This window comes from Sinocyclocheilus rhinocerous, unplaced genomic scaffold (assembly GCF_001515625.1).
Source record: "Sinocyclocheilus rhinocerous isolate Xijiao unplaced genomic scaffold, SAMN03320098_v1.1 scaffold789, whole genome shotgun sequence".
Lineage (NCBI taxonomy): Eukaryota > Metazoa > Chordata > Actinopteri > Cypriniformes > Cyprinidae > Sinocyclocheilus > Sinocyclocheilus rhinocerous.
In genome coordinates, this window is record NW_015667306.1 from 2,104,029 (window position 1) to 2,129,147 (window position 25,119).

Genomic DNA, 25,119 nt, shown 5'->3' on the forward strand with positions numbered 1-25,119 from the left:
TATTGGCTTGACAGTGTTTTTTTAAAGGGGGAATTTGATGTTGCTAAAAAGAACATTATTTTGTGACTGTATTTATTATATACAATATTAATTATTGTTTTTCCTCTATGCCCCGCCTTTCTGAAACACCTCGATTTTTACAAAGCTCATCGGTCTGAAAAGCGAGGTGTGCTCTGATTGGTCAGCTATCCAGTGCGTTGTGATTGGCCGAATACCTCAAGCATGTGACGGAAATGTTGCGTCCCTTACCATATTGTAATGCCCTGTCTGGCGGGAGCCACGAGACAAAAACATTAAAACCCATTATAAAAAACAAGGCATTTGTTGCATCCAGTGGGGACATAATTACGGATTATAATGACTTATACTGTCTTTTTATGCATTCCTTTCTTCAGCTAGCTACTTTAATGACTGAAATTTAAAAAATTATAATTTTAAATTCCGCAAAACTTTGAACAACTTTTCTACATTTGTGTAAACTCATCCATAATCAAAACATTATTTCACTAAAAAGGTAACTTCTGTTTTTTATAAAACCACCGAACTTAATGTGATAATCAAACATTATTCATATTCAAACATATTCAACCATTCATGCCTTCTGTCCCCAGTGCACTAACGATAATACAGTTGTATAGATTTTCCTGAAATTCAGCATATTTTTTGACAGAAAGTACAAACAATACTATCCAAATTAAACATTAATCTTAAAAATTCAAGATATTTTGAAAAATGTATCAGTGTTTGTATCATGAAAGTCAATATGAGAGACAATATGAGAGACAATAAATTAATTTTAATTTTTGGGTGAACGATCCCTTTAAACTGTAATGCTCCAGTTACATAAACTCAGTTCCCTTTCGAAGGGTCTCTCTCATTGCATTGAACACTATGGGGTAAACTCCTGTTTACTCTGATACTGAAGCCTGATTTGTTCACGTTCACGTAGCTGCACAAACAAATGGAGCTTCAAAACCGCCAAAAGGGGAGGAGCCAACTGATATATAAGTCTGCTCTGAGCGCCATTTCGTCAGAATCTTTCGACTGATAGTGACAGTCATCGACTCGCATGCAGCCTTATAGCACAGCAACCTACACAACGCTCGTTCCCTTTTCTCAAGGAACAAAGGTTACGTTCGTAGATGGAGCGTTCCCTTTCAACTGTCTCTCCTGTTGCGTTGAACGCTATGGGGAATGCATCCAATAGCGCTGTGCTATAAGCAAGTGCAGAACAAAGCTGCCCTGCGAGCCCAGCCCTGGAGCACCTGTACTGAGGGCTCCAACTAGCATGAGCTAATATGAGCCCCAAGCCACTAGGCTGGGGACTACAAAACAGGACCTTCTCCACTCGTAGAGGTGATTAGGTAATTTATGCAGACGAAAACCGTGCCAGGAGGGCAGGGACATCCAAATTATAAAGCCTGGTGAAAGTGGATGGCAACAACCAGCTAGCGGCCGCACAGATATCACCAATAGAAATCCTGCTGGACCAAGCCCAGGAAGAGGCCATTCCACTAGTGGAGTGGGCCTTTACTCCTATAGGACACTGTAAGCCCACATAGGCAAAAGCCAGGGCTATAGCGTCCATTATGCAGTGAGATAGCCTCTGCTTCGTAACCGGCAGCCCTTTAGAGCGACCTCCGAAGCATATGAAACAGGCCACAGCGCTCCACATACACTCCAAGAGCCCGGACTGGGTAGAGTGGATTGGGACCCTGCTCATCCTCTGAATTGGGAAGAGCCAGAAGGGTAATGATTTGTGCTCTCAACGGAGTGGAGAGCATAGGCACATAGCCGTGTCTTGGTTTGAGGACGACTCTACAGTCGTTAGGCCCAAACTCAAGACAGGAAGCACTGACTGAAAGTGCATGCAGGTCACCCACTTGCTTGACCAATACTAAAGTCAAAAGGAGGGCAGTCATAAGTGACAGGGGTCGCAAATTGGCCGAATGGAAAGGCTCGAAAGGAGGGCCCCATAGGGCCCTGAGGACTAAGGATAAGTCCCAGGTCGGCACAGTAAGAGAACGAGGCAGATTCAATCTCCAAGCTCCCCTCAGAAACCTAATTCTTGCCGACTGACTGGCTGCCACATATACTTTGAGCGTGGAAGGGGTGCGCCCCCTATCCAGCAACTTTTGCAGGAAGGTTAACACGGATGACATGTTACAAGAAGACGGGTCCTCATTCCGTGCTGCACACCAGTCAGAAAAGGGCCATTTAAGGGTGTAGATCTTGTAGCCTCCAAAAGAGCCGGCGTGAGATAACTCGAGCCCGATCATTGAGTCCCATTGCCCCGCTGTTTTTTCCTCTGAGGCTCTTGGGAGGGAAGAAACGAGAGAGCAGACTGGGGAGACTTCTTTGTGAAAGAAGGTGATCCGCAAGCGAAGCAGGGCGAGACTCATTCTCTCGCAGTGAGAGCACTCTGTCCCGGTAAGCGCTGCCCAGGCAAGCGACCCGTGCTCATCTGAGTCATGCAGGGGTTCCCTGCATGAGCCACACACGCGGCGCGACATTTGCAACAACGCTGCTGGAAATTTGCAGGAAATTTGCTCTTATTGTCGCCAGATGGCCGCAGGGGAAGCACTTGTTGGTAGGCGTTCTTCCACTGCTGGGGCTTTTCTACAGCAAGCAGGCTTCAAGCTTCTTGCTTCGGCTTCAGAGTCCAGCGGGGAAATAATCTTGGCGCTGAAGGAGAAATATTCTGATGAAACGGCAGCAGAGAGCTGACTTATATAGCAGTTGGCTCCTCCCCTTTTGGCGGGTTGAAGCACCATTTGTTCGTGCAGCTACATGAATGTGAAGAAATCAGGCTTCAGTATTTAGAGTAAACACAAGTTTACCCCATAGTGTTCAACGCAATCAAGGGAGAGACCCTTTTAAAGGGAACCAGAATATATTCTATGTTGCAAATGCTTCGATTGTAATAATAATTGTACACAGAATAATTTTCATGAATTACTAATGATTACAATATGCGTGCATTTTTTAAGGGTTAGGGCTTTTTGTATCCTAAGGCTAATTTCTGAGAAAAATACTGAATGGTCAAATATTAAGGTCAGCCATAACAATGCCACCTCATAAAATTTGTACTATTAAAAAAAAACAAAAAAACATAATGTGTCAAATAGCAATACAGACTCGTCTTGGGTAAAAATTTCAGAACTGGTGATTTTATTGCGAACTATATTTAATCATCATGTATTTGCATGCATGTCTGTCATCTGCAGACAGCGGGGAGGAAGCGTGTACGCGCACATACGGGAACTCTCGTCTCCCTCACGGCGCAGTTCACGTGCGCTAGTCCTTTCTTGGTTGCGCGGCGAGAAGTCACGGCGCGGATGGACAGGCAGAGTCAATAAAACAGCCTCGACTATCTGAAAACTGCCTGCTAGCAAGCCATAACAATGCCAGCCTATTTTCAGAGACCGGAGAACGCTCTTAAGCGAGCAAACGGTGAGTGAATATTGTAGGTGGTCGTCTCTTGGACTGTTAGCCGTGAGTTTAGCTGTTAGCTCTATATGGCGCGTGCTGGAGTAGCCATGTTCCGTGCTGGCCGGATGTCACAGTTGCTGGGCCCGTGTGCCATGTATGATGTAGCGTTTTAAATCTCCTTTATTACTGTATCATATATTATTCATATTCTTAGTGTACTCAGAGAAAGGACATGGTTATTAAGTGTAAATATTTTGCACACTTAGTAAATGAACAAAGGTAGAGACCGTTTTTGTTAATGCTACCATGTGTGTTAGCAAGCTTTTCCATTCCGCTAGCTTAGCAGTGACAACTTCTGGTGTCGGAGGTTAAAGGTTTATTAACCGTATACACTGAAAAAAATCCTTAAAGCTATAACAGTCTTTCATATTCGTGAATGAGAACCAAATATGTTGTCATTTGGACAAAATTTTAAACAAAATGTGAGTGGAATAGCAGCTTTGCGCACCTGCCACCAGATTTATTTTCTCTGCTCATTCAATATTATAGTCAGCTGTAAATAACATTTCTGGTATCGGAGGTTAAAGGTTTATTAACCGTATACACTGAAAAAAATCCTTAAAGCTATAACAGTCTTCCTTATTCGTGAATGAGAACCAAATATGTTGTCATTTGGACAAAATTTTAAACAAAATGTGAGTGGAATAGCAGCTTTGCGCACCTGCCACCAGATTTATTTTCTCTGCTCATTCAATATTATAGTCAGCTGTAAATAACATTTGTGATGAAAGTGGTATTTGAGGGCTGTATGATGCATAAATACTGCAGCAAGATCATGAAACATTTTTCAGTGATTCAGGCCCATCTGGATGCTGTATATGTCAAAAATCAACAAATTCTTAGAGTGTGCTGGCCATGACAGTCTTTCTGTTTCTTTTTTCAGAGTTTCTTGAAGTTGGTAAAAAGCAGCCAGCTTTGGATGTGCTCTACGATGTCATCAAGAGCAAAAAACATCGAACATGGCAGAAGATACACGAGCCTATCATGCTCAAATACTTGGAGCTCTGTGTGGACCTGCGCAAGAGCCACTTGGCAAAGGAGGGACTGTATCAGTACAAAAACATCTGTCAACAGGTTTGAGACCATAATTATTATATACTTGAGCAGAAAAATAGAACTTTTCGAGTCTGCATGAAAATCATCTATTTCCTAAATGCACGTTATAGATCTTATGAATACGTTTTTTTTTTGTTATTAATTGATTTTTTTTTTTTTTCAATGTTTTGACTTTGTAGTGTTTAATCAAAATGTCATAAAACAACAGACTTCTCTCTGCAGACGTTTGCAGGACTTCTCTAATCTTTTAGTCCACTTAAAGTTTGTGTTCTTCTGGCTCCACTTTTGAGTGCAATGCCCACATCTCCAAATCCAATCAACAACTGATGAATAGAAAACAAACACCCTATATTTTTTATTTTTCAGAACTCAGGTGAACGTCACAATATGGAAGAAAAAATCTTTTGCTACTTCTGTTTCATGGCACCTTTAAAGTTTAGTAATTTGTGTCATAGTGCATTTAGTAGTGATATTGCAATGATGATGTTTTTATTGTAGAGTTTACATAAATTTTCTGTACAGGCGAAAAAACGACAAGTCAATTGTAAGTTCTATCCTCAGGAAATTACTGACTGCTCCTCCGCTTGTGCTTCAGGTGAATATCAAATCTCTGGAGGATGTGGTCCGTGCTTACCTGAAACTTGCAGAGGAGAAGACTGAGACAGCGAAAGAGGAGTCTCAGCAGATGGTGCTGGACATTGAGGATCTGGACAACATTCAGACCCCAGAAAGGTACAGGATCCTAAAGGCTCTAACAGTTCTTTCCAACTGATGTGTCTAAAGTAAATGTTTTTTTTTGTTATTATTAGTGTAATTAATTTATATTTCATTTCAATTCATTTATCATTTCAGAATTTCACTACATTACGCTAAATGCAGACAGGGAATGGTTCTATATCAATATGATTGTGTTCCGTAAAAGATTATCTGAAGCGCTGACTGTTGTTGTTGTTTTTTTTTCTTCCCCTATGTTTTTCAGTGTTCTGTTGAGTGCCGTCAGTGGTGAAGACACTCAAGACCGCACTGACAGACTTCTGCTGACGCCTTGGGTAAAGTTCTTGTGGGAGTCGTACCGCCAGTGCCTGGACCTGCTAAGGAATAACTCCAAAGTGGAGCGCCTTTACCATGACATTGCTCAGCAAGGTCAGTGTAAAGCCCATATAACACAAAAACATTTGCTTGTGGGAGTTTTAGCATATGGTACAGATAAGGGTTTACAGTGCCTTGCGAAAGTATTCATACCCCATTCATTTTTTCACATTTTGTTATGTTGCTGCCTTATGTTAAACTGCTTTAAATTACTTTTTTTTTTCTCCACATCAATCTACGCTCCATACACCATACTGACAAAGCAAAAACAGAATTGTCACAACTTCGTAAATTTATTAAAAATAAAAAACTGAAATAAGTACATTGCATAAGTATTCAACTAAATATTTAAGCACCTTTACAGTCTCAAGTCTTTTTTGTTTGATGCGACAAGCTTTGATCATCATCATTTGGCAATTATCTGCCATTCTTTTCCTCACCTCTTCACCTCTCAAGTAGTGTTGCTTTCGTCAACGAAAATTATGACTAAATATCGTCGTCAACGAACCTTTATTACGTGACGAAAACGAGACGAAAATGCTGGTCATGTGACGATGACTATAATTAAATGTATAATGCAATATCGTTGACGAATAAAAACGAGACTAAATGTGGTTTACAAAATAAAAACTATGCTAAAATGTCTCTTCATTTTCGTTGACCAAAACGAGACGAAACGAAATGTTATAACGTTATTTCGTCTCGTAGATTGAGTCTGGCCACTCCGACATAAAGCCCAGATCGGTGGAGTGTTGCAGTGATATTTGTCCTTCTATAGATTTCTCCCATCTGCATATATGATCATGGAGCTCAACTAGAGTGACCATCATGTTCTTGGTCACCACTCTAACCAAGACCCTTCTCTATCAATTGCTCAGTTTGGCAAGGAGACCAGCTCGAGGAAGAGTCCTGGTTGTTTCAAACTTCTTCCATTAAGGGTAACAGAGACTACATGCTTCTGTGACCCTTTGAAGCAGATTTTTTTTCTGAAATCTTCCCCAGATGTGTGGCTTGACACAAACCTGTTTCTGAGCTCTACAGGCAGTTCTTTTGACCTCAGGGCTTGGTTTTTGCTCTGATATGCATTAAAAAGCTTTGTTCGTGTTCGGAACACAATTTAAGATATTTTGGATGAAAACCGGGAGGCTTGTGACTGTCCCATAGACTGCCAAGTAAATTACACTGTCAAATTCCAGAAAAGTATGAAAAGCATCGTCAGAATAGTCCATCTGCCATCAGTGGTTCAACCGTAACGTTATGAAGCAACGAGAATATGGAATCATTTAAGTTTTTTATTTTTAATAAATTTGCTAAGATGTTAAAAACCTGTTTTTTGCTTTACCATTATGGTGTATGGAGTGTAGATTGATGTGGGGAAAAAAGTAATTTAAAGCAGTTTAGCATAAGGCAGCAACTTAAAATGTGAAAAAAATGAAGGTGTATAAATATTTTCGCAAGGCACTGTATGTGTAGAATTATGGAACATGGACCTGTAGAATAGGTAGAGCATTGTATTATATATGGTAATCATGTTATATGATACCTAAAATGTATATTCTTTTGTGCACAAATTTATAACAAAAATATTCTCTCACAGCGTTTAAGTTTTGCCTGCAGTACACCCGTAAAGCAGAGTTCCGTAAGCTGTGTGACAACCTGCGAATGCATCTGGGACAGATTCAACGACATCACAACCAGAGCACTGCCATTAACCTGAACAATCCCGAGAGCCAGTCCATGCATCTTGAGACACGTCTGGTCCAGCTGGACAGCGCTATTAGCATGGAGCTGTGGCAGGTGTCTGTTCTTCATACTTGGCACCAATATACAAAAGACTATATAAATGTTTATAATCTAATATAAATATATTCAGTTGAGTATAGTCTTGATTTTTGCTGCTGCTGTCAACCTTTTTACAGTGCAAAGGAGTGCTTTACATGCAAACAAAGAACAAACTATTGATTACAGAAAAAGATAAATAAAATGCAATTAGATGGGTTTCATTTGTGAGAAAAAATTGACATCCTGCCCTTTTGCACTATACACTTAATGGTTCTTCGGTGTTGCACAAACTTTAATGACTTGCTGATTATACCGGTTGCTTACGTTCTTTGTAATCAACACAGGAAGCATTCAAAGCAGTTGAAGACATCCATGGATTGTTTGCCCTCTCAAAGAAGCCCCCTAAACCCCAACTTATGGCCAATTACTACAATAAGGTGTCCACTGTATTCTGGAAGTCTGGCAATGCCTTATTCCATGCCTGCACCCTACACAGACTTTATCACCTCTCCCGGGAAATGCGCAAGAACCTTACCCCAGAAGAGATGCAGAGGTGAGCATTAAATAAGAGCAGTCATCAGCTTGAACAAGGTTTTTTTTTTTTTTTTAATGCTTTGTATTGTAATTTTGCTGTAATTGTACTGTAGGTAGCCATTTCTTGAAATCAGAAAACTTTTCTTCATTATTTATTAGTTGATTGAGACTTGCTTCGAAGTATCAATTGCTGTGTGTTTTATTCGTTTCATTCAGAATGTCCACTCGAGTGCTTTTGGCCACTTTGTCTATTCCCATCACTCCTGAGCGTACTGATATCGCTCGTCTGTTGGACATGGATGGCATCATTGTAGAGAAACAACGCAGACTGGCTACTTTGCTTGGCCTTCAGTCTCCACCCACCCGCCAGAGTCTCATCAATGACATGGTAATATCTTTTCTGTCCATTGATCATTTTTGTAATCCCTTAAATTTATGGTTTATTGAAAATAGATTGAGAACCTTCTTGGGTATTACTTTTGTCTTAGGTGAGATTCAACCTGCTTCAGTATGTTGTTCCTGAAGTCAAAGAGCTCTACAATTGGTTGGAGGTGGACTTCCACCCTCTAAAACTTTGTGGAAGAGTGACTAAAGTGAGCGGTACATTAGAATTATATTATGTGACTTATGTCTATTCCAGTCAGTGTTTTTTTTTTCTGAACTTATAAGAATCATGTACATATCCACAGTAAAATAAAAGAAACATTTGCACATGCTAAACAAACTCTTTTAATCTTTTAAGCTACTGACTTTCATAAACTTAATTGTTAAGAAGTGATGTACTTGTTAGACTATTTTGACACAGCAGTCTTCAATGTTATAGTGTTCTTGATGTCAACACACACTAAATACATATTTATGCAGTGTATGTGTTCTTGCTGCTGCTGCTGCTTTAGGTGCTGAACTGGGTGAGGGACCAAGTTGAGAAAGAATCAGACCTGCAGCATTATGTTCCTCACTTGCAGAACAACACCATCCTCAGACTGCTACAACAGGTTGATTTGATCATCTTCCCCCAGACGTTTAATAATTACTTGGAGAATCTGTGCATGCTTCATTCTTCTGCAGATCTTCAAATCTTGTCTTCTGGGGTTTCATATTCCAGGTGGCTCAGATCTACCAGAGCATTGAGTTCAGCAGGTTAGCATCTCTGGTACCATTTGTCGATGCTTTCCAACTGGAGCGCTCAATTGTAGATGCAGCACGGCACTGTGACCTACAGGTATAGCAAAATAAAAAATTAGTCATCAAATGTTAGTGTATATCTTCCACACGTAGTCTCTAAGGGGGCTTTTACACTGGGCACGTTTGCTGCGGTTTGAGCCCGGGCACTATTGTTCCTGGTGCCCCCCGCCATGTTGGTCTGGTTTCACACTAAACTTGATTCTATCGAACTCTGGTGTGTTTGCATTATCTTACGTCCTTAAACAGGAGGCCAAAGAGCGAGAAAAGGAGCGCATCATGCAAGAACACGAGCAAATCAAAAAGAAGACAGTGCGTGAGCGACTGGAGCAGATCAAGAAGACTGAGCTGGGAGCCAAGGCCTTTAAAGACATTGATATTGAGGTACTGAGTTTGTTAGGGAAGTGGCCATTTAGAACACACCAATTTAAGTTACCCAGAAAATGAAATGTCGACTGTTTTCAGTTGAAAATGTTTTTTATTTAATTGTTAATTTTATGTTGTAGGATCTGGAAGAGCTGGACCCTGACTTCATCATGGCCAAACAGGTAGAACAACTAGAAAAAGAGAAGAAAGAACTTCAGGAGCGTCTGAAAAACCAGGAAAAGAAGGTATAGCTTACATGACACATTCATGAAGTATTTTGTTATTGTAAATAATTAAGTTGGTAACTGTTTTAAATAGGGCTGTGTATCACCAGCAAAGTCACGATACGATACGTATCACGATACAGAGGCCACGATACGTATCACGATACATGACTGCACTGAATTTCACCTCAGCAGAATTTAGAAAAACAGCTGTTTATTAAACACTATAGTGCCATTTCTAACTATTGGCAGAGGTCTAATATAGTAAAAAAATCATTTACATTGCTGGTAGTTTATCATTGCACAAATTAACACTCTCTACAATTAAAAAAAATAAAATTTGAAGAGTTCAAAACTAACGCGCTGTCTTCACTGTATCTAACGCACACACGCTCTGTATCGATATTTTAAACATAGCACTAGTTTTAAAAGTAAGAGGATTAGGGTTAATTCTGTGCAGCTGAGTAGATGATATCCGAATATTACACTGGAGTGATACTATTATGCATATTCCAGATCGACTACTTTGAGAGAGCCAAGCGCCTTGAGGAGATTCCCCTGATCAAGAAAGCCTATGAGGAGCAGCGCATCAAAGACATGGAGTTATGGGAGCTGCAGGAGGAAGAGAGGGTAATAATCACATACTGCTTTTTGCACTTGTCAGAATTACATGTGATTTACTTTGCCCTCTGGTCCATGTTTAAATTTTTTGCTAAAAAAAAAAGTCTCAAATCCCCCACGTACTTGAACATACTTTCACTTGAACTGTAGTTTGAAATATTTCTTCAGGCCCTACTTGGTCATTGTCTGGTTTTAGTTTGATTCAGCGATTTATTAGTATCACCTAAATGAGAAGGACATGTTGAAAAATATAATCATGCCATGTTGTTTATTGTAATTGAAGCTAAAGGTTGTTGTGCCTATCTGTTGCTCAGATCAGCAATATGAAGATGGAGCGTGAGAAGGCGCTGGAACACAAACAGAGAATGTCAAGGATGATGGAGGACAAGGAGAACTTCCTGTCCAAAATTAAAGCTGCTCGAAGCTTCATTTATGAGGTAATCAAAACTTTAATTTCAAGTGTAATTTATTAGGTTAATGTTTTACAGATTATGAATTTGCTTTCAGTAGTTAGTATAAACATTGTATAAGATGAAGTTTTAGTAGTAGCATAAAGTCCTTGACGGTTAGGATGTTGATGCTCCAGGTAGCTAAGCTTTGAACAATTCTCATGTACCCAGGAAAAACTCAAGCAGTTCCAAGAACGTTTGGTTGAGGAGAGGAAGAAGCGTCTTGAGGAGCGAAAGAAGCAGCGTAAGGAGGACAGACGAAATGCCTTCTATCGCCAGAAAGAAGAGGAAGCTCAGAGAATCCATGAGGAACAGCTCAAGAAAGGTATTTATTTGCTGTTCATCAACCTCAGTTAACAGTTGATGCATTTTACATTCTTAAAAATAATCATATCTTATTTGATGTATGAACTTTTGCTCACCTCTTTTCATTTTTGATTTGGTCCTTGGTTTTGTGTGTTTTAGAGCGGGAAGAGCGTGAACGCTTGGAACAGGAGCAAAGAGAGGAGGAAGAACGCGAATACCAGGAGCGCTTGCGTAAGCTGGAGGAACAGGAGAGAAAGCAGCGTGCCCGTCAACAGGAAATTGAGGAGCGTGAACGCCGCAAGGAGGAGGAAAGGAAGGCACCAGAAGAAAAACCCACCAAGGTAACTCATTAGAACCCTGTGTCAAATGTGTTATACACTAGACACTACCGTTGAATAAAAAGTTTAAAAGAACAGTATTTGTTTGAAATAGAAATCTTTTTTTTTTTTGATCAATTTAATGAACTCTTGGTGAAGAGTATTAATTTCTTTTAAAAAAAATGTAATGTATACTTCTATTTTTAACAAGATATAAAATGGATATAGTTATTTCTTGGTTTAAATTTGAATAATTTTCTTTCCAGGACTGGGGTGAACGGGAAGAAGGAGGCTGGAGGAAGCGAGGTGAGGGTGATTCAGAATGGCGACGTCCTGTTGCTGACCGGTGAGTTTTCAGATTAATTGATAACCTGATGCACAAGGAAAAAGATTAAAAACAGATGCAGAGAATTGCGATTTCATTTTATCTTTTTTTTTTTTTCCCTCCCAGTGAATGGCGTCAAGAGGAGCGTGAAGGCCATGAAGACAATGATCGAGAAGACCGTGACCGTGAAGTGCCCTTCCGAAGAGGAGGAGAAAGTTCTCGTCGTGGTGGTTCAGATGACAGAGGACTCCGCCGTGGTTTTGATGACGAACGAGGTCCGCGCCGAGGAGGTGACGATGACCGTGGACCTAAACGGGGCTTTGATGATGACCGTGGTCCCAGGAGGGGCTTTGATGATGACCGAGGACCCCGAAGAGGCGATGACGACCGTGGGCCAAGGCGTGGAATGGATGACGACCGTGGCCCAAGAAGAGGCTTTGATGACGACCGTGGGCCCCGTAGAAGCATGGATGAACCCAGAGGGCCTCGACGTGGGGCAGATGATGACTGGGGCCCCAGAAGAGGAGGGGATGATGAGAGGGGAGGCCGCAGGGGTATGGATGACTCTGGCCCACGTCGTGGAGATGACCCTAAACCCTGGAAACCACTTGGGAGACCAGGTGTGAGCTCAGATGGTAGTTACATTTCTTTTCTTGCTGAGGGCATGTTGACAACTTATGTGTGTTAAAGGGGTCATATCACAAGGAATCTAATTTTCCTGTCACGATGCAATGTGATGCAATCATCTGTAATTGAAACATGGGACAGTTTAAACCCACAGCTTGTTATTAAGTGCAGCATTTCATTGGTTTTAAAGGTATAGCAGCAAAATAAAACCAAAAGTAAAATAAAATGTTATTCTAGAGGTCAGAGGAAGGATGAGTTTAGTTGCTGCAAATCATTCATTAATATAAGTGGACCCTTTTTTTTTTTTTAAATGACCCCTTTATATTGTATTTAATCAGTGAAAAGTTGTTTTTTGTTAACTATAGTCAGTTCAGTTGTGGATTTTCAATAATAAACTCATTTGCAGGACTTTTTTTTTTACTTATGCAATTACTCCATGTAACCTTTTGTAGGTGGATGGAGAGAGCGAGAGAAGGCTCGGGAAGAAAGCTGGGGACCTCCTCGTGATACTGGCCATGATGATGGTGAGCCTGAGGGAGATGACCGTCACGAGGGAGATCGATTTAGAGATCGACGCCCTCCCAGGTAAAAATAAATAAATAAAACCACTTTTTTTTTTTTTTTTGTACAATTTACTCTTGTACGGAAAACTATAATTATAATTTTTAGTGGTGGGGATGGAAAAATAAAAGTTTCTTCTAAAGGCTTTTCTGTTTTGAATTCTACTGATGAAGGGTATCAGCAGGTCCTTTTTCTTTAGATTTAAATGATTTAAGAAAAGTCTATAATTATCATTTTTAGGAGTGAGGATGGAAAAACAGGAATCGCCATAAGGCCTAATGTGATTATTAAACTTCAAAAGGATATGACATGTGAGCGCTTAATGTTTCAAAGTAAAAACGTGGCACTGTTGCATATTGTTCAGGCTTGTGGTTTCAAAGCTGTTAACAGACAAAAAATGCTGCACATTTATGCCATGTAATTGCTTATGTACTTCTGATGAATTATAGCAATGTTTACATGTTTACATGTGTTTAGATCGTAATCTGTTGTAGATGGTTATGAGTGCATGTTTGCTTCTTTTTGAATGAGCATCTGAAAGTAGTAAAGAATAGATATGCATAAAATCTTTTTTTGCCCTGATTTGGTATTTTGGTTACAAATTATAATAAAACATTTTTTTTTTTTTTAAACTGATTCTGTTTTGCTTAGCAGTGTTAAGTCCTAATGTGCTAAGTTTAATGTGAATGTGTGTGCATGTTCAGGGAAGAAGGGGGTGGCTGGAGAAGAGGTGGTGCTGAGGAGCAGAGCAGTTGGCGTGACTCTCGCCGTGAAGAATTTGACCGTGATGATCGTCGTGAACGCCGTGACATGAGGGACCGCAGAGATGACCGTGATAACAGAGGCCCCCAGAGAGACCCTAATGAAGGTTAGTCTTATGATCTGCCTAAAGCACTTGTACGAAACTAAATCACAAGAAGTGCATCTAACAGAACAAGCTAACTCAAGTGGCAACTACAAATGCATGATACCACAGCAGTGCAAAATGCCTCCAAAACTTAGCCATGCTGCTGCAACATTTAATTGCCACAAAGTCTGAAAATTGCAATTGAATCCAATAACTTCCAGGTTATTGATATTTTTTTATTTCAAACAAAACAGGATAAGCAGTTCTGGTTTAAAGTAGCAGCAGTAAATAAAAATAGGGCAGACTTCATGCATCCATGACAGTAGGTGTCAATATAAAGTCCAAGACCCCGTGACAAAGCTGAGCCAGTGAAATATGCTTGGGGTACCTTTTAAAAGGTCAGTTTCTTACATCTTAATTCCTAACTCAAAGGTGGTTCATGGCGTCGTGGTGGCGATGAGCGCAAGGACGAAAGAGAAGCTCCTCCCAGACCACATGACCGGGACCGTGATGGCGGTGAGAAGAGCACCTGGCGCTCTGACAAAGATAAGGAAAATCTGCGCCGGACCAAGAACGAGACGGATGATGATGGCTGGACCACTGTCCGCCGCTAATTCTAAAGCATCAAAATTTTTCCGCTTGATGATGTACTAAGCCTTGATGTGTTCTCTAATTAGTACAGGTCACTGCTTACATTAACGTGAAATACAAGCTTTGCCATAAAATTACAACACTTGCAATGGGTTTTCAAACATGGCAATTTATATTTCATCCCTTTTTAAAAACTTACATTTGAAAAGTATCTCATTCCTTTTTGTTATGCATGCTTAGAGGATTCAATTGGTCACACAAAATTACGTAGATGTTTTTTCTTTGAGGTGCGGATGTTGTAGAACATGAACGTTTTTGCATGACGTCAAAGGTGTGGTGAGGTTTTGAGATGAAATCATCAGGTTATCTTTACAGCTGTGTCCATGCTGTAGTTGCTGCTTATGCTGTGGTTGTATGCCCTCTAGAAATATGAAAAAAAAAACTTTATTAATAAAGTCATTTGCTCATTAAATTACCGTAATTTCAGTTCTTATACTGCAGAAGACAAAATGCTTTGTGTGTCAAATGAAACTGGAATAAGAATCCATGGTTATGTTAGACTTCAGACCTTCAGTAGTTGATCATTTTGGCCACTAGGGGTCACCTAAATCTCAGCAAGGTTTTCTGAAGCTTTAGACGGCTCTCTATAAATGAACCAAGAACAATTGATTGGATCCCTATAATCTATTCATTCTGTTGTTAATAGAAAATGATGGCGTTTAATACGATGATGTTGGTCCTCCTGGGTGATACATTAAAAAGGTTTAGTAAATAAACTTTGCAGTCTTTGGTGATTTTTTTCTTTTCTTTTTTGTGGCAAATATGACAGTAAAAATGCAGACAATTCTAACAACAATGCAATGCCATAGCAGTATACTGAGATTTTATCTCTACAAGAAAACAATGGCAATGGCATAATCCAGTCTCGATTAGGATGGTCTTTTTCTTTTAGGAAGGTTTTATGTGGTACAACCATAGACTGTACAATGGGCGGTTTAAAAAATAAAAATAAAAGACTTACTGGCTCTTGGTTAAACTAACGGGCAGGAGGACCACACGCACACGATGATAAGAGGTAATCCTCGGTAAACCTCATCAATGCGAGTTCTTAGTTTCATGCAACGACTTCTTTGGATCGTGATTATTCCCGCTGCTAGGGTGATAAACTTTTGCTCGCATTATATCATTATGCAGAAAAGACTCGAAGAAAGAAACAATTATGTCAGCGGTCTTTGTTGCATTCTAGTGGAAAATCCACAATTAAGGCCAATAATCCCACAATTGGAGCCTCAAATTCCCATGCAAGAGGTTATGAACTCCCAAACTAGATTAGGCCCTTATATTTACCAAGACCTACTTTGTGAAGTTTGACCACGGGTCACCGTGTGTAAACTCCGCCGACCTCGAGCTGGAGGGATGCTGCTTGTGAATGGGGGATATATACCTCTACACGGCACGTATCGCCTAATCTGTGCATCTGCCACCCAGTGCCATTTGTCGAAAAAAGTCGTCTTTAAGTCTAGTTCCAGTCATTTAACTGGAATTTATAAACTCCGATTTGGAAATAATGTTTTAAACATTTTACAGGTTTAGTCTTGCAGATCTAAATCGTATTGTTTATAGTTCTTTTCGAACATATTAGGCTACATGCAGCAAGAGTTTATATAATAGCAAAGTAAACAAAAATTACGGCCATTACGGAATGCAAAACTCGGATGTTAGGAAAACGATCATTGGATAAAGGAAAAATCTTGAATGCTTCTTTTAAGTCTTCCAGTTGCACTGTAGCCTAATGGTCTAAGACATTATTTTATATGGCTTAGCCTATAATGTGTGTATTTTACATGTGGCTTGTGTAAGAAAGAAATATTAAAACTGATAAATGCCTTTCAAATGCTTCATCGACTTTAACGTTCTTGGATGAAAACGACTATAATTGTCTGGGCTAAAATGCTGTTTTTTTTTTGTTTTTTTAAGCTTAAGCAAGTGAATTTCATGGCGGGATTCGAATGTTTCCGTCATTCAGATTTATGCTTATATAACTTTTGTTTAGATATTTTTAATAGGATTGCTGAACTAAATGTTGATTTTTAGCAATAAGTGCAATTTCGGAATTCGTTTCCTATTGGCTCACTAGTGTGTGTGTGCCTGTTTTTCTATTCTGGTGGGGACTTAAACCTGAATACACACAGACTCATGGGGACTCGTGTCACGGTGGGGACCTAAATTGAGGTCCCCACGGGTAAACAAGCTAATAAATCACACAGAATTAAGTTTTTTGAAAATCTAAAAATGCAGAAAGTTTCCTGTGAGGGGTAGGTTTAGGGGTAGGGTTGGCGTAGGGCAATAGAATATATGGTCTGTACAGTAGAAAAACCATTACGCACATGGAGAGTCCCCACAAGGATAGCAAACCAGACATGTGTGTGTGTGTGTGTGTGTGTGTACCTGTTTTTCTAATCTGGTGGGGACTTAAACCTGAATACACACAGACGCATGGGGACTCGTGTCACGGTGGGGACCTAAATTGAGGTCCCGTGTGTGTGTGTGTGTGTTTTATTGCGCTTTAATTCAAAAGCAAAATGCACATAATTACAAAAACAAAAACTGAGTAGGCTAATATTTTGTCAATAAATGCTGGCATACTAGTGGAAAGACCTAAAAATACCAGATTTTTTTTTTCTCGATAGCCTAGGTCTGCGCACCTTACAAGTTATGCATGGAGTGAAAAGAACAGCTCTGAAAGGTAATTCCTTGTATTGAAATTGATAGGCCTTGCACACTGAATGCATGATTGTGAAGCCTAGTTTGACGATATAACATAATTCAGTTGACATTTCTATTGCAATGCTCTTCGAAAAAGCTGTTCATGGGCGTCAGTTACATTTCATAACAGCTTTTCAAAAGCCATCCACGTAATTATTGCGTATCCGACACATTTTTGAAGGATGGATAAAATAAATAGTCGAATAAAGCTCAATGCGCTTTTGTCTTCTACGCATGGGCGTTGCTAGGCCATTTTTAGGGGGGCTATAGCGGCAGCGGCAGACTTCAGCGCCTCCCCGTCTTTCAGCGCGTTCTTCAATAAGCTGACCGCGGAGGCGCAGAGCGAGAAACAGAGGGCAAGGTGTGTGTTTATCGATAGATTGTTATAATATCTGCAACTGTGCAGTTCTTTGTCATAAATACAGTTTACGAAAGATGCGTTTCCTCATCACACTACAGTTGTTTCCTCCAGCAAAAATGAAACCGCATACTTTATGAAACGATGTTGCCATTTTCATTTGAAAATGTAACTTTCAATATAATACATATTACAGTACATGTGCAAAGAGGTTTGCATACTTGAGCTAAAGAAAGAGGGTTGTACTAGAAACGCAAACAGTAACATTTTGTGTTTGTGACTACAGTAAAGTGTGTGTGAGATCAGGAAGGCTTATTCAGTACTCAAATGTTATACCTATCTAAGCAATACAGTGGAATACTGCAATAAGTTTAGTAAACCATCCCTATTAGTCAAACATTTTTTTATTTATATATTTATTTTTTTATTTTATTATTACCTTCATTGGGGGCTGAGCCCCCCTAAAATGAAAATCATAGAATCGCCCCTGCTTCTACGTCACCGGCAACTTTTGAACTTTTTCTGTTTTAATTTTTACACCGAAGAAAAATCACTTTGGGGACTAAATTGATATGCTGGTATGCTGTTGATCAAGTCTTAGTGCTTTTGATAGCTTGTACAAATGAACGATCTACTAATTTCAAGAGAGTTACAGATAAATTGAAATAATACGCTATAGGCCAGGGATCCTCAAATCTGGCCCACGTGATCCACTTTCCTGCAGAGTTTAGCTCTAACCCTAATCAAACACACATGAGCATGCTAATCAATGTCTTCAGGATCATTAGAAAATCACAGGTAGGTGAGTTTGATCAGGGTTGGAGCTAAACTCTGCAGCGCATTGGCCCTCCAGGGCAAGATTTGAGGAACCCTGCTATAGGCTAACCTGTAAACATGAAAGGTATAGGGCCTAAATGGTGAGACCTGTGAATTTAACGAACTGATCATTTATTATTATTATTGTTGTTGTTTCTTGGGCTTGTATTAATATCTCGTAGGCTATTCATTTAGCCTACGTGTTTAGGTTGTAAACCCGCAAAGAGATGCAAATGTTTACGCTACACAAAGCGGGTTGATTTTGATCGTGTGAAATTAATGGCGGGATTTTAATGTTTTCGTCATACAGACAAACCTTGCCGTGAGCTTGTCAGTCTTTGTTCACGGGAGACTATAGAAATATCAATAACTGCAGGTGCTTTCATGGACCACGAAGGAAGGCTCTCAATGTCGTTGTAAGAATGACATCGAAAAATGTAGCTAGTAAATATGCACTAACAGTAAATGTCCTGTAGAGTCATTTTACGGAGAAAAAAAGTAGGCTAATTGGCATTGCTGACAAGCGAGACAATTACCATGCTCTTCATTTCTGTGAACGTCCAGGAACTGGCGGAAGGTGCATTTTGTAAAAAATACCAGTGGGTGTCGCACTATCCTTACACTTCCATGCGCAGCTCGAATTAGCACTCTGACCCCCTTCGAAGAGCAGCAGATCTGCAGTGTGTTCCATTTTTTTGTTCTTCAGATCAAAAATCATAATGTAAAATATCTAAATTGATTTTAATAGCCTGTACAGCAAATACACAAAAGTCAGACGAGGCTACTGACACAATTTCGTTTGTTCCCGTTATCTTAACAAATGTGTGCTTTATTTCTTTTCACCAAACGATTACTTCATATAAAATCGAAATGTAGTGGCTTGATAATTTGTGGACGAAAAAAAAGGAAGGTAAAGAAAAAGTCCGGGGTAGGCCTACACGGCAGCTATGTGGAGTCCAAAAGTGTAGGCTACCAAACGCGCGCTAACAAATATTTAAAATGTATCTCATAATGTAGCCAACTTCGAAGCATTTACCGCACAGAACAGCAGACGAGAAAAACTGAACAGTGATAACATTCGAAGCGGGCGAACTGAGTGACCTTAACACCACTGGCAAGAAATAGCCTCTTACGAAATGATAGCATAATTGTTAATGTAGGCTATGTCTGTCATACGCAGGAAGATCGAGAATTATTACTGGAATCAAGAAATCACTTGAATATTTGAGCAAGGATTGTGGCAGGATTATAGAAACAAAACAAGTGTAGGCTATTTGAATCCGAGAGTCCGGAGTCCACTACAGTGTATTTGCTATTAATTTATACACAAGCAAAATAGACCGTCATAATAATAATAATAATAATAATAATAATAATAATAATAATAATATAGGCCTTTATATAGCTATTCGGGTTTGTAATAATAATAATAATTATTATTATTAATTAATTAATTAAAGACTCCATAACTCTCTTCTTGTTAACACAAGAAAAAGCTAAAGGAAAGGATATTCTCTAAAACGAATTCCTGTTTTATGCAATGCAGTATGAATAATGTACACCACTTATATTGTCATGCTGCGTTCGTACGTTAAACCAATAGGCCTAGCTGTTCATTATTCATCAATTTTAACAAATATGGGGTGCTGAGAGCTATAAGCAAAATTATTCAAGTGAATAATGAACACAATAAATGTGGACCTATTTTGTAAACATGTATTTTTTCCCCCCTCATATTGCACATATGCGTTCACTGCAGTTCCATAAAACACATGAATTTTAAAATTAGCCTACATCAAATGCGAGTTTGTCTCATGGACAAATTCAGAATAATAGTTGTATTTATTTATTTTTTACTATTATATCCATCGTTAGAAATTTTGCTAATATTTCTGCAGTTTCTATTTTTTATGTGAAGCCATATGGCCGACAAAATTGCCTCCATTTGCAACCCAAATTACGTGGTGAATGTTAAGCAATTGTAGTGCTGTATGAGATTTATCTGAAAGTGAGTAGAAGTTAAAAGAATATAAAACGTCATTAAAATGTCACCGAACTACCTCACACCCCGCAAAACAGAGTTTAAAACCCAAGAGATCGCGTTGACACCTGTGCATACCTGAACTTTTGAGATGCAGTAGACTATGCACATTAGTAACCCATAATGGGATTGAACTCAGCTAATTTAATGAGTAGTTAGAGGGTAATAGACTCTTGTAGTCATACGACAAACAAACAGAGCTGAAAATATTGTCTGTCTAATAAACCTCATCCTTCTCCTGGCCAATAGAGAAAGAGAGTCTCTCATCCCAAACTAATCACAAACCCATCGGAGAAAATGAAAACGCGGAAAGACAATATAGAGGTGGGCGTTATACAGGCCCACCGAACTGCCAGAAAGTAGAACCTTCAAAAAGTTTCAATCAAAGATTGTCATTGTTGATTGTCATTTGAACTGATTGTTTCCTGACAGAATTTCATTGATTACAGTCATTTGTTTAAACTACACTCTGCATTTCTACTTTTGTAGTCGAGTAGTACAAATCAGCATGTGTAGTTATAGCCTACATCTAAACGTGCACTGATTAAGCACTGAGGTGCGAGTAAAAGCGTCGTTATGTGTGCAACACAAATTCATGCTGAAGTACCTCGAGTCTCTCAATGGGATCAGCTGCGTATGTAAATTGCTCCACAGCTCTGTTTCTGGGCGAATCCGTTCCGTTTTGCTTGAATCCGCCTCTCCGTGCTCGTTCGTATTGACGCACTTAAAGACTCTTCCCTCAACCTTAAGGCGAGCGGCAGCGACCAATCACCAAGCCATTACAGGCTTCAGAGGAAACTGTTTATGTGACTCCAGAGCTAATTAGGCTCATGAACTAACAAATCGCTAGCACAACTGGTGAGGAACCGATCACATTCATGGATTGTCTGGAGAAGTCGGCCACCTCTCTCACGATGTGTTGAGCTGTGTGCTTTTGACCATTTTTTTTTTTTACCCTTTCTTTAGTTGCCACTAACTTGCTGACAAAACTTTGGCCTTGGGTGTGGAGTATTTTTTAGTGCTAACGCGTGTACCGTTTTCGCTTAACTGGGGAATCTTGACTGGTGAACCATGTTTCAACCCACCCCGAAGAGGTGTTTTACCATAGAGTCTTTGGTAGCGAAGGATAATCCTTTGCCAGCGTCGAGATCCGAGGAGCCCATACGACCAGCGGCTCTCAGCTATGCAAACTCAAGCCAGATGCACCCATTTTTAAACGGCTTTCATTCCAGCGGCAGGGGCGTCTACTCGAACCCGGACTTGGTGTTCGCTGAGGCTGTTTCACATCCTCCCAACTCCGCCGTCCCAGTCCATTCAGTACCTCCTCCTCATGCTTTGGCTGCTCACCCACTGTCGTCCTCGCACAGTCCGCACCCTCTTTTCGCAAGCCAGCAAAGGGACCCTTCAACTTTTTATCCATGGTTGATACATAGATATAGATACTTGGGTCACAGATTTCAAGGTAAGTTCCAGGAAAATATTTTATTCGCCAGTTATTTTGACCAGTCGTTCAGAGAAAAAAGGGCCAAACGGCCCAAGGACACGGCAGTTTAATTGATAATTAGCTAAATGTCACTTTTGTGCTAGATATTAAAATGCTGAAATTAATGCTATCGAAAAAAGTTTATAACCATTTTATTGTATCGAAAACTATAGACTTTTGCTGTGAAGTAGGGTAGGCTACTGACATTAGCCTATACAACGGTTATCAGTAAATTGCTGGAAGAAAAGAACCTGGCGTTATTCCATATATATACACTAAGCTGGTTTAAAAATCATAAGTAAAGTATTTGTAACTTTTGTATTTTATGTTTTATAAATTTAAATTAATTATTTTAATAGGTTTAAATATTTATTTAGCGTGAACGGGTTACATCGCCTTTTAAAAGAATTAGCCTAATAGGCTAGCCTAATAAAACCCATCGATTGTAGTGTAACTTTTTATCGATTGTAAAAAAAAAAACTTTTATTACAAATAATACGCATTTACATTACCAGGAAAAAACCTTAAGAGCAACGAAATAATTTAATAATCAAACGGACGTTTAATTGTCGTTCGACTGTTTTTTTTCCTCGTAAATTTCTCGAATTTCGCCTTTATCTAAAAGTGCATTTGCCTGGGTCCTTAATGTTGTAAAATTGACCTTTCATTTCCCTTAAAAACTAACGCTAATATTCATAAACGTTAATAAGTGTAATATAATCGTTTTATTACATACACCGTAGCTAAATTACACAAATGTTATAGCAAAAATCTGTCTTTTTTTTTTTTTTTTAACTTTTATAATATTCAGTATGGGAAAATATTTGTCATGCCAATTTCTAATCGAAGCACATAATGAAAACCTTTACCATGGCAAAGATACTCAAAGCCATTGAATTAATTCGAGGATATTATAAAATAAAAAGAGCCGTGCTGTATCTCCGTGTGTTTGATTTACAAATTTAGGAAAAATAATATTGTAGGCATCATATTTTGAATGATCACATGTAAATTAACCTTATTTTGTCTCACATTTGAATTTGCAACAAAAGTTGAATTAGCTAGCTACTGAAAACATTATCGCTATAGTAACTTGTGCCAGAGAACGTGAAAGATGAAAAAAAGAAGAAGAAAAAAAACTTTCAACATGTATAGGCCTATTTCTATTTAAGAAGACCGGTTAATTGTGGTATTTTGTAGATTATAGTTTTAGTAAGATGTTGCATGCTTATATAATGTTTTTAAACTTCAGGCCCTATAGCCCGCAATTAATTCGTGTGAACAAATTGAACGTAGTCTAACAATTATGTTTAGAAAGGATACTAATATTATAGTAGACGATGGGTTTTAATTATCACCAGTTTCATTACAGGAAACGAAACGAGTCCGGAAAGCTTCCTATTGCACAATGCACTGGCAAGAAAGCCCAAAAGGATTCGCACAGCTTTTTCACCATCACAGCTACTTCGGCTTGAACATGCTTTCGAAAAAAATCATTACGTAGTCGGTGCGGAACGAAAACAGCTCGCTCACAGCCTTGGCCTCACAGAAACTCAGGTAAGAAGTTGTTTATCTGTCTTCATTAGCGTGAACAGCCATACGTGAATGTGCGTATGGTTCTATGGATATAATACGGCCTAAATAATGCTATTGAAATCAATAGGCTCGTTCTCTTATGGTTAGACTGTACGCTAAATGTTAACATAGCCTATAGGCAGTGTTTGCGTAACAAAAATGTAGTTCTGAATGATTCAATAAACAATAAAAGCTTTTAAAATTTAGATTCTTTATGTAAATATTTTCTAACGTTTAATCGTTCTCTTTGACAGCATATTTGCATGTAGGCTATGTAGTCGCAATCAGTATTGGCGTTAGTAATAAGTGGCATATGTATATATTTCTTATTTGCACAGATGTGGCAACATTTTGATTTCAAGCTGATCATAACAGAACATTTTCTTGTTTAGCGTTTGGTTTTGTTGGGAATCACACGCGTAAAAGGCTAAGCATTGTTCTAAAAGCGTAATGGTTTGAAGTGAGTTAAATCCACCATTTCCAATTCACCCCGGTTTTTGGTGAGATTGAACGATTCCGTTTTGGGCAGAGGGCTCTTGTGGAAAATGTTTGGCAATTAACCAGTTAACCGTTTTAAATGGACACTTAAAAGAATGAGGCGGAATCAGTGAATTTCCCTAACCATATTTAAGATCGTATTTGCGCGTATCGTTCAGTGGCCTGGTCGGAGTCTATTGTCCCGGTGACAGCACCGGCCCTTTTCTAAACGCCGCCTTTCAGAAGAGCAAGAGAGAGAAATGGACTACGAGCCACTTCAATGCTTCTATTAGCTCTCTGAAAGAACATTACATGTGCCTCACTTGCCAAGTTGTCAGCTGTGAGCTTTACGGATGATATGAATGATAAAGGTGATGAATTAGCTAAAGACTGAACCTTACCGATGTGTGCTAATAGAAAAGGTTTTATTTACGTGAATGTAATAAGGGGGTGAATTGTAAATAGGCCATCTAACATACTGATCCGTGATAATAAGCGACAATGTCGGTGAAGTTACACTGGTATCAAACTATTATACACTCACATGCTGCTTCTATTGTACTGAGTCAATGTCCGCTCAACAGTTCAGTTTGAGTTTGAAGCAGCAGCAGGGCATGATAGTGATGATGCAACCTGTCGTTCGTAAACGGGTCAGGTGCACTTTAAATGGAAAGCCACGCCAGCCAGTCTCCCCTTCCCTAATTTCATCCTCACTTATCAGTAATATGTATTTAATACCTCATTTAAATTCTTTGTTGTTTTAATTTATGCAGACCGAAGACACTAAATGAAAGTCGACCAGTGGTCTCGCGACTAGATTGATTGTGAGATACCTGGCGGTTCTTTGTCCGTCTAGCCATTTATTCTTAAGGCCCGTTAGTGATACCTTCCGTCAGGCCAACTCTCTTTGTTTAATTGTTTTATTCAGAGGCCAACGAAAAGCCTTTGTGTATTTTACGCTGATTATTTTCATTTTTCCTCGCCACAGGTTAAAGTTTGGTTTCAGAATAGAAGGACGAAGTTCAAGCGCCAGAAACTGGAGGAGGAAGGTTCGGATTCACAACAGAAAAAGAAAGGAACTCATCACATAAACCGATGGAGAGTGGCCACAAAACAAGGAAGCCCTGAGGAAATTGACGTCACCTCAGACGATTAAAAGACTTAAACTGTTTGAACCCGGGACAGCGGCGTGGCTTGAAGTATGTCACGGATAAGGATGCTGTGTACTGACAGA

At 39.4% G+C, this 25,119-nt stretch overlaps 2 protein-coding genes across 3 annotated transcripts; both read left to right on the forward strand.

Moving 5' to 3' along the window:
- The first annotated feature begins 3,233 nt into the window (after window positions 1-3,233).
- Window positions 3,234-14,841, forward strand: LOC107733677 (eukaryotic translation initiation factor 3 subunit A-like). The gene is made up of 21 exons (XM_016545407.1): window positions 3,234-3,453; window positions 4,376-4,566; window positions 5,144-5,280; window positions 5,528-5,691; window positions 7,235-7,434; window positions 7,764-7,972; window positions 8,170-8,341; window positions 8,442-8,546; window positions 8,850-8,948; window positions 9,059-9,175; window positions 9,232-9,519; window positions 9,642-9,746; window positions 10,242-10,355; window positions 10,661-10,783; window positions 10,967-11,120; window positions 11,261-11,442; window positions 11,685-11,764; window positions 11,870-12,378; window positions 12,823-12,955; window positions 13,636-13,799; window positions 14,211-14,841. The coding sequence occupies exons 1-21, from the start codon at window positions 3,405-3,407 to the stop codon at window positions 14,390-14,392; spliced, it is 3,477 nt and encodes a 1,158-aa protein (XP_016400893.1). The 5' UTR covers window positions 3,234-3,404; the 3' UTR covers window positions 14,393-14,841.
- A 3,484-nt stretch (window positions 14,842-18,325) lies between these two features.
- Window positions 18,326-25,110, forward strand: LOC107733718 (homeobox protein EMX2). 2 transcript variants are annotated; one of them, XM_016545463.1, is made up of 4 exons: window positions 18,326-18,410; window positions 21,583-21,812; window positions 23,206-23,390; window positions 24,874-25,110. In XM_016545463.1, exons 1-4 carry the CDS (start codon window positions 18,388-18,390, stop codon window positions 25,039-25,041), a joined length of 606 nt encoding a protein of 201 aa, XP_016400949.1. In that variant the 5' UTR covers window positions 18,326-18,387; the 3' UTR covers window positions 25,042-25,110. The 2 variants fall into 2 exon arrangements, with proteins under 2 accessions (XP_016400949.1, XP_016400948.1); XM_016545462.1 differs by lacking the exon at window positions 18,326-18,410 and having other exon boundaries at window positions 21,404-21,812.
- Window positions 25,111-25,119: the final 9 nt, after the last annotated feature.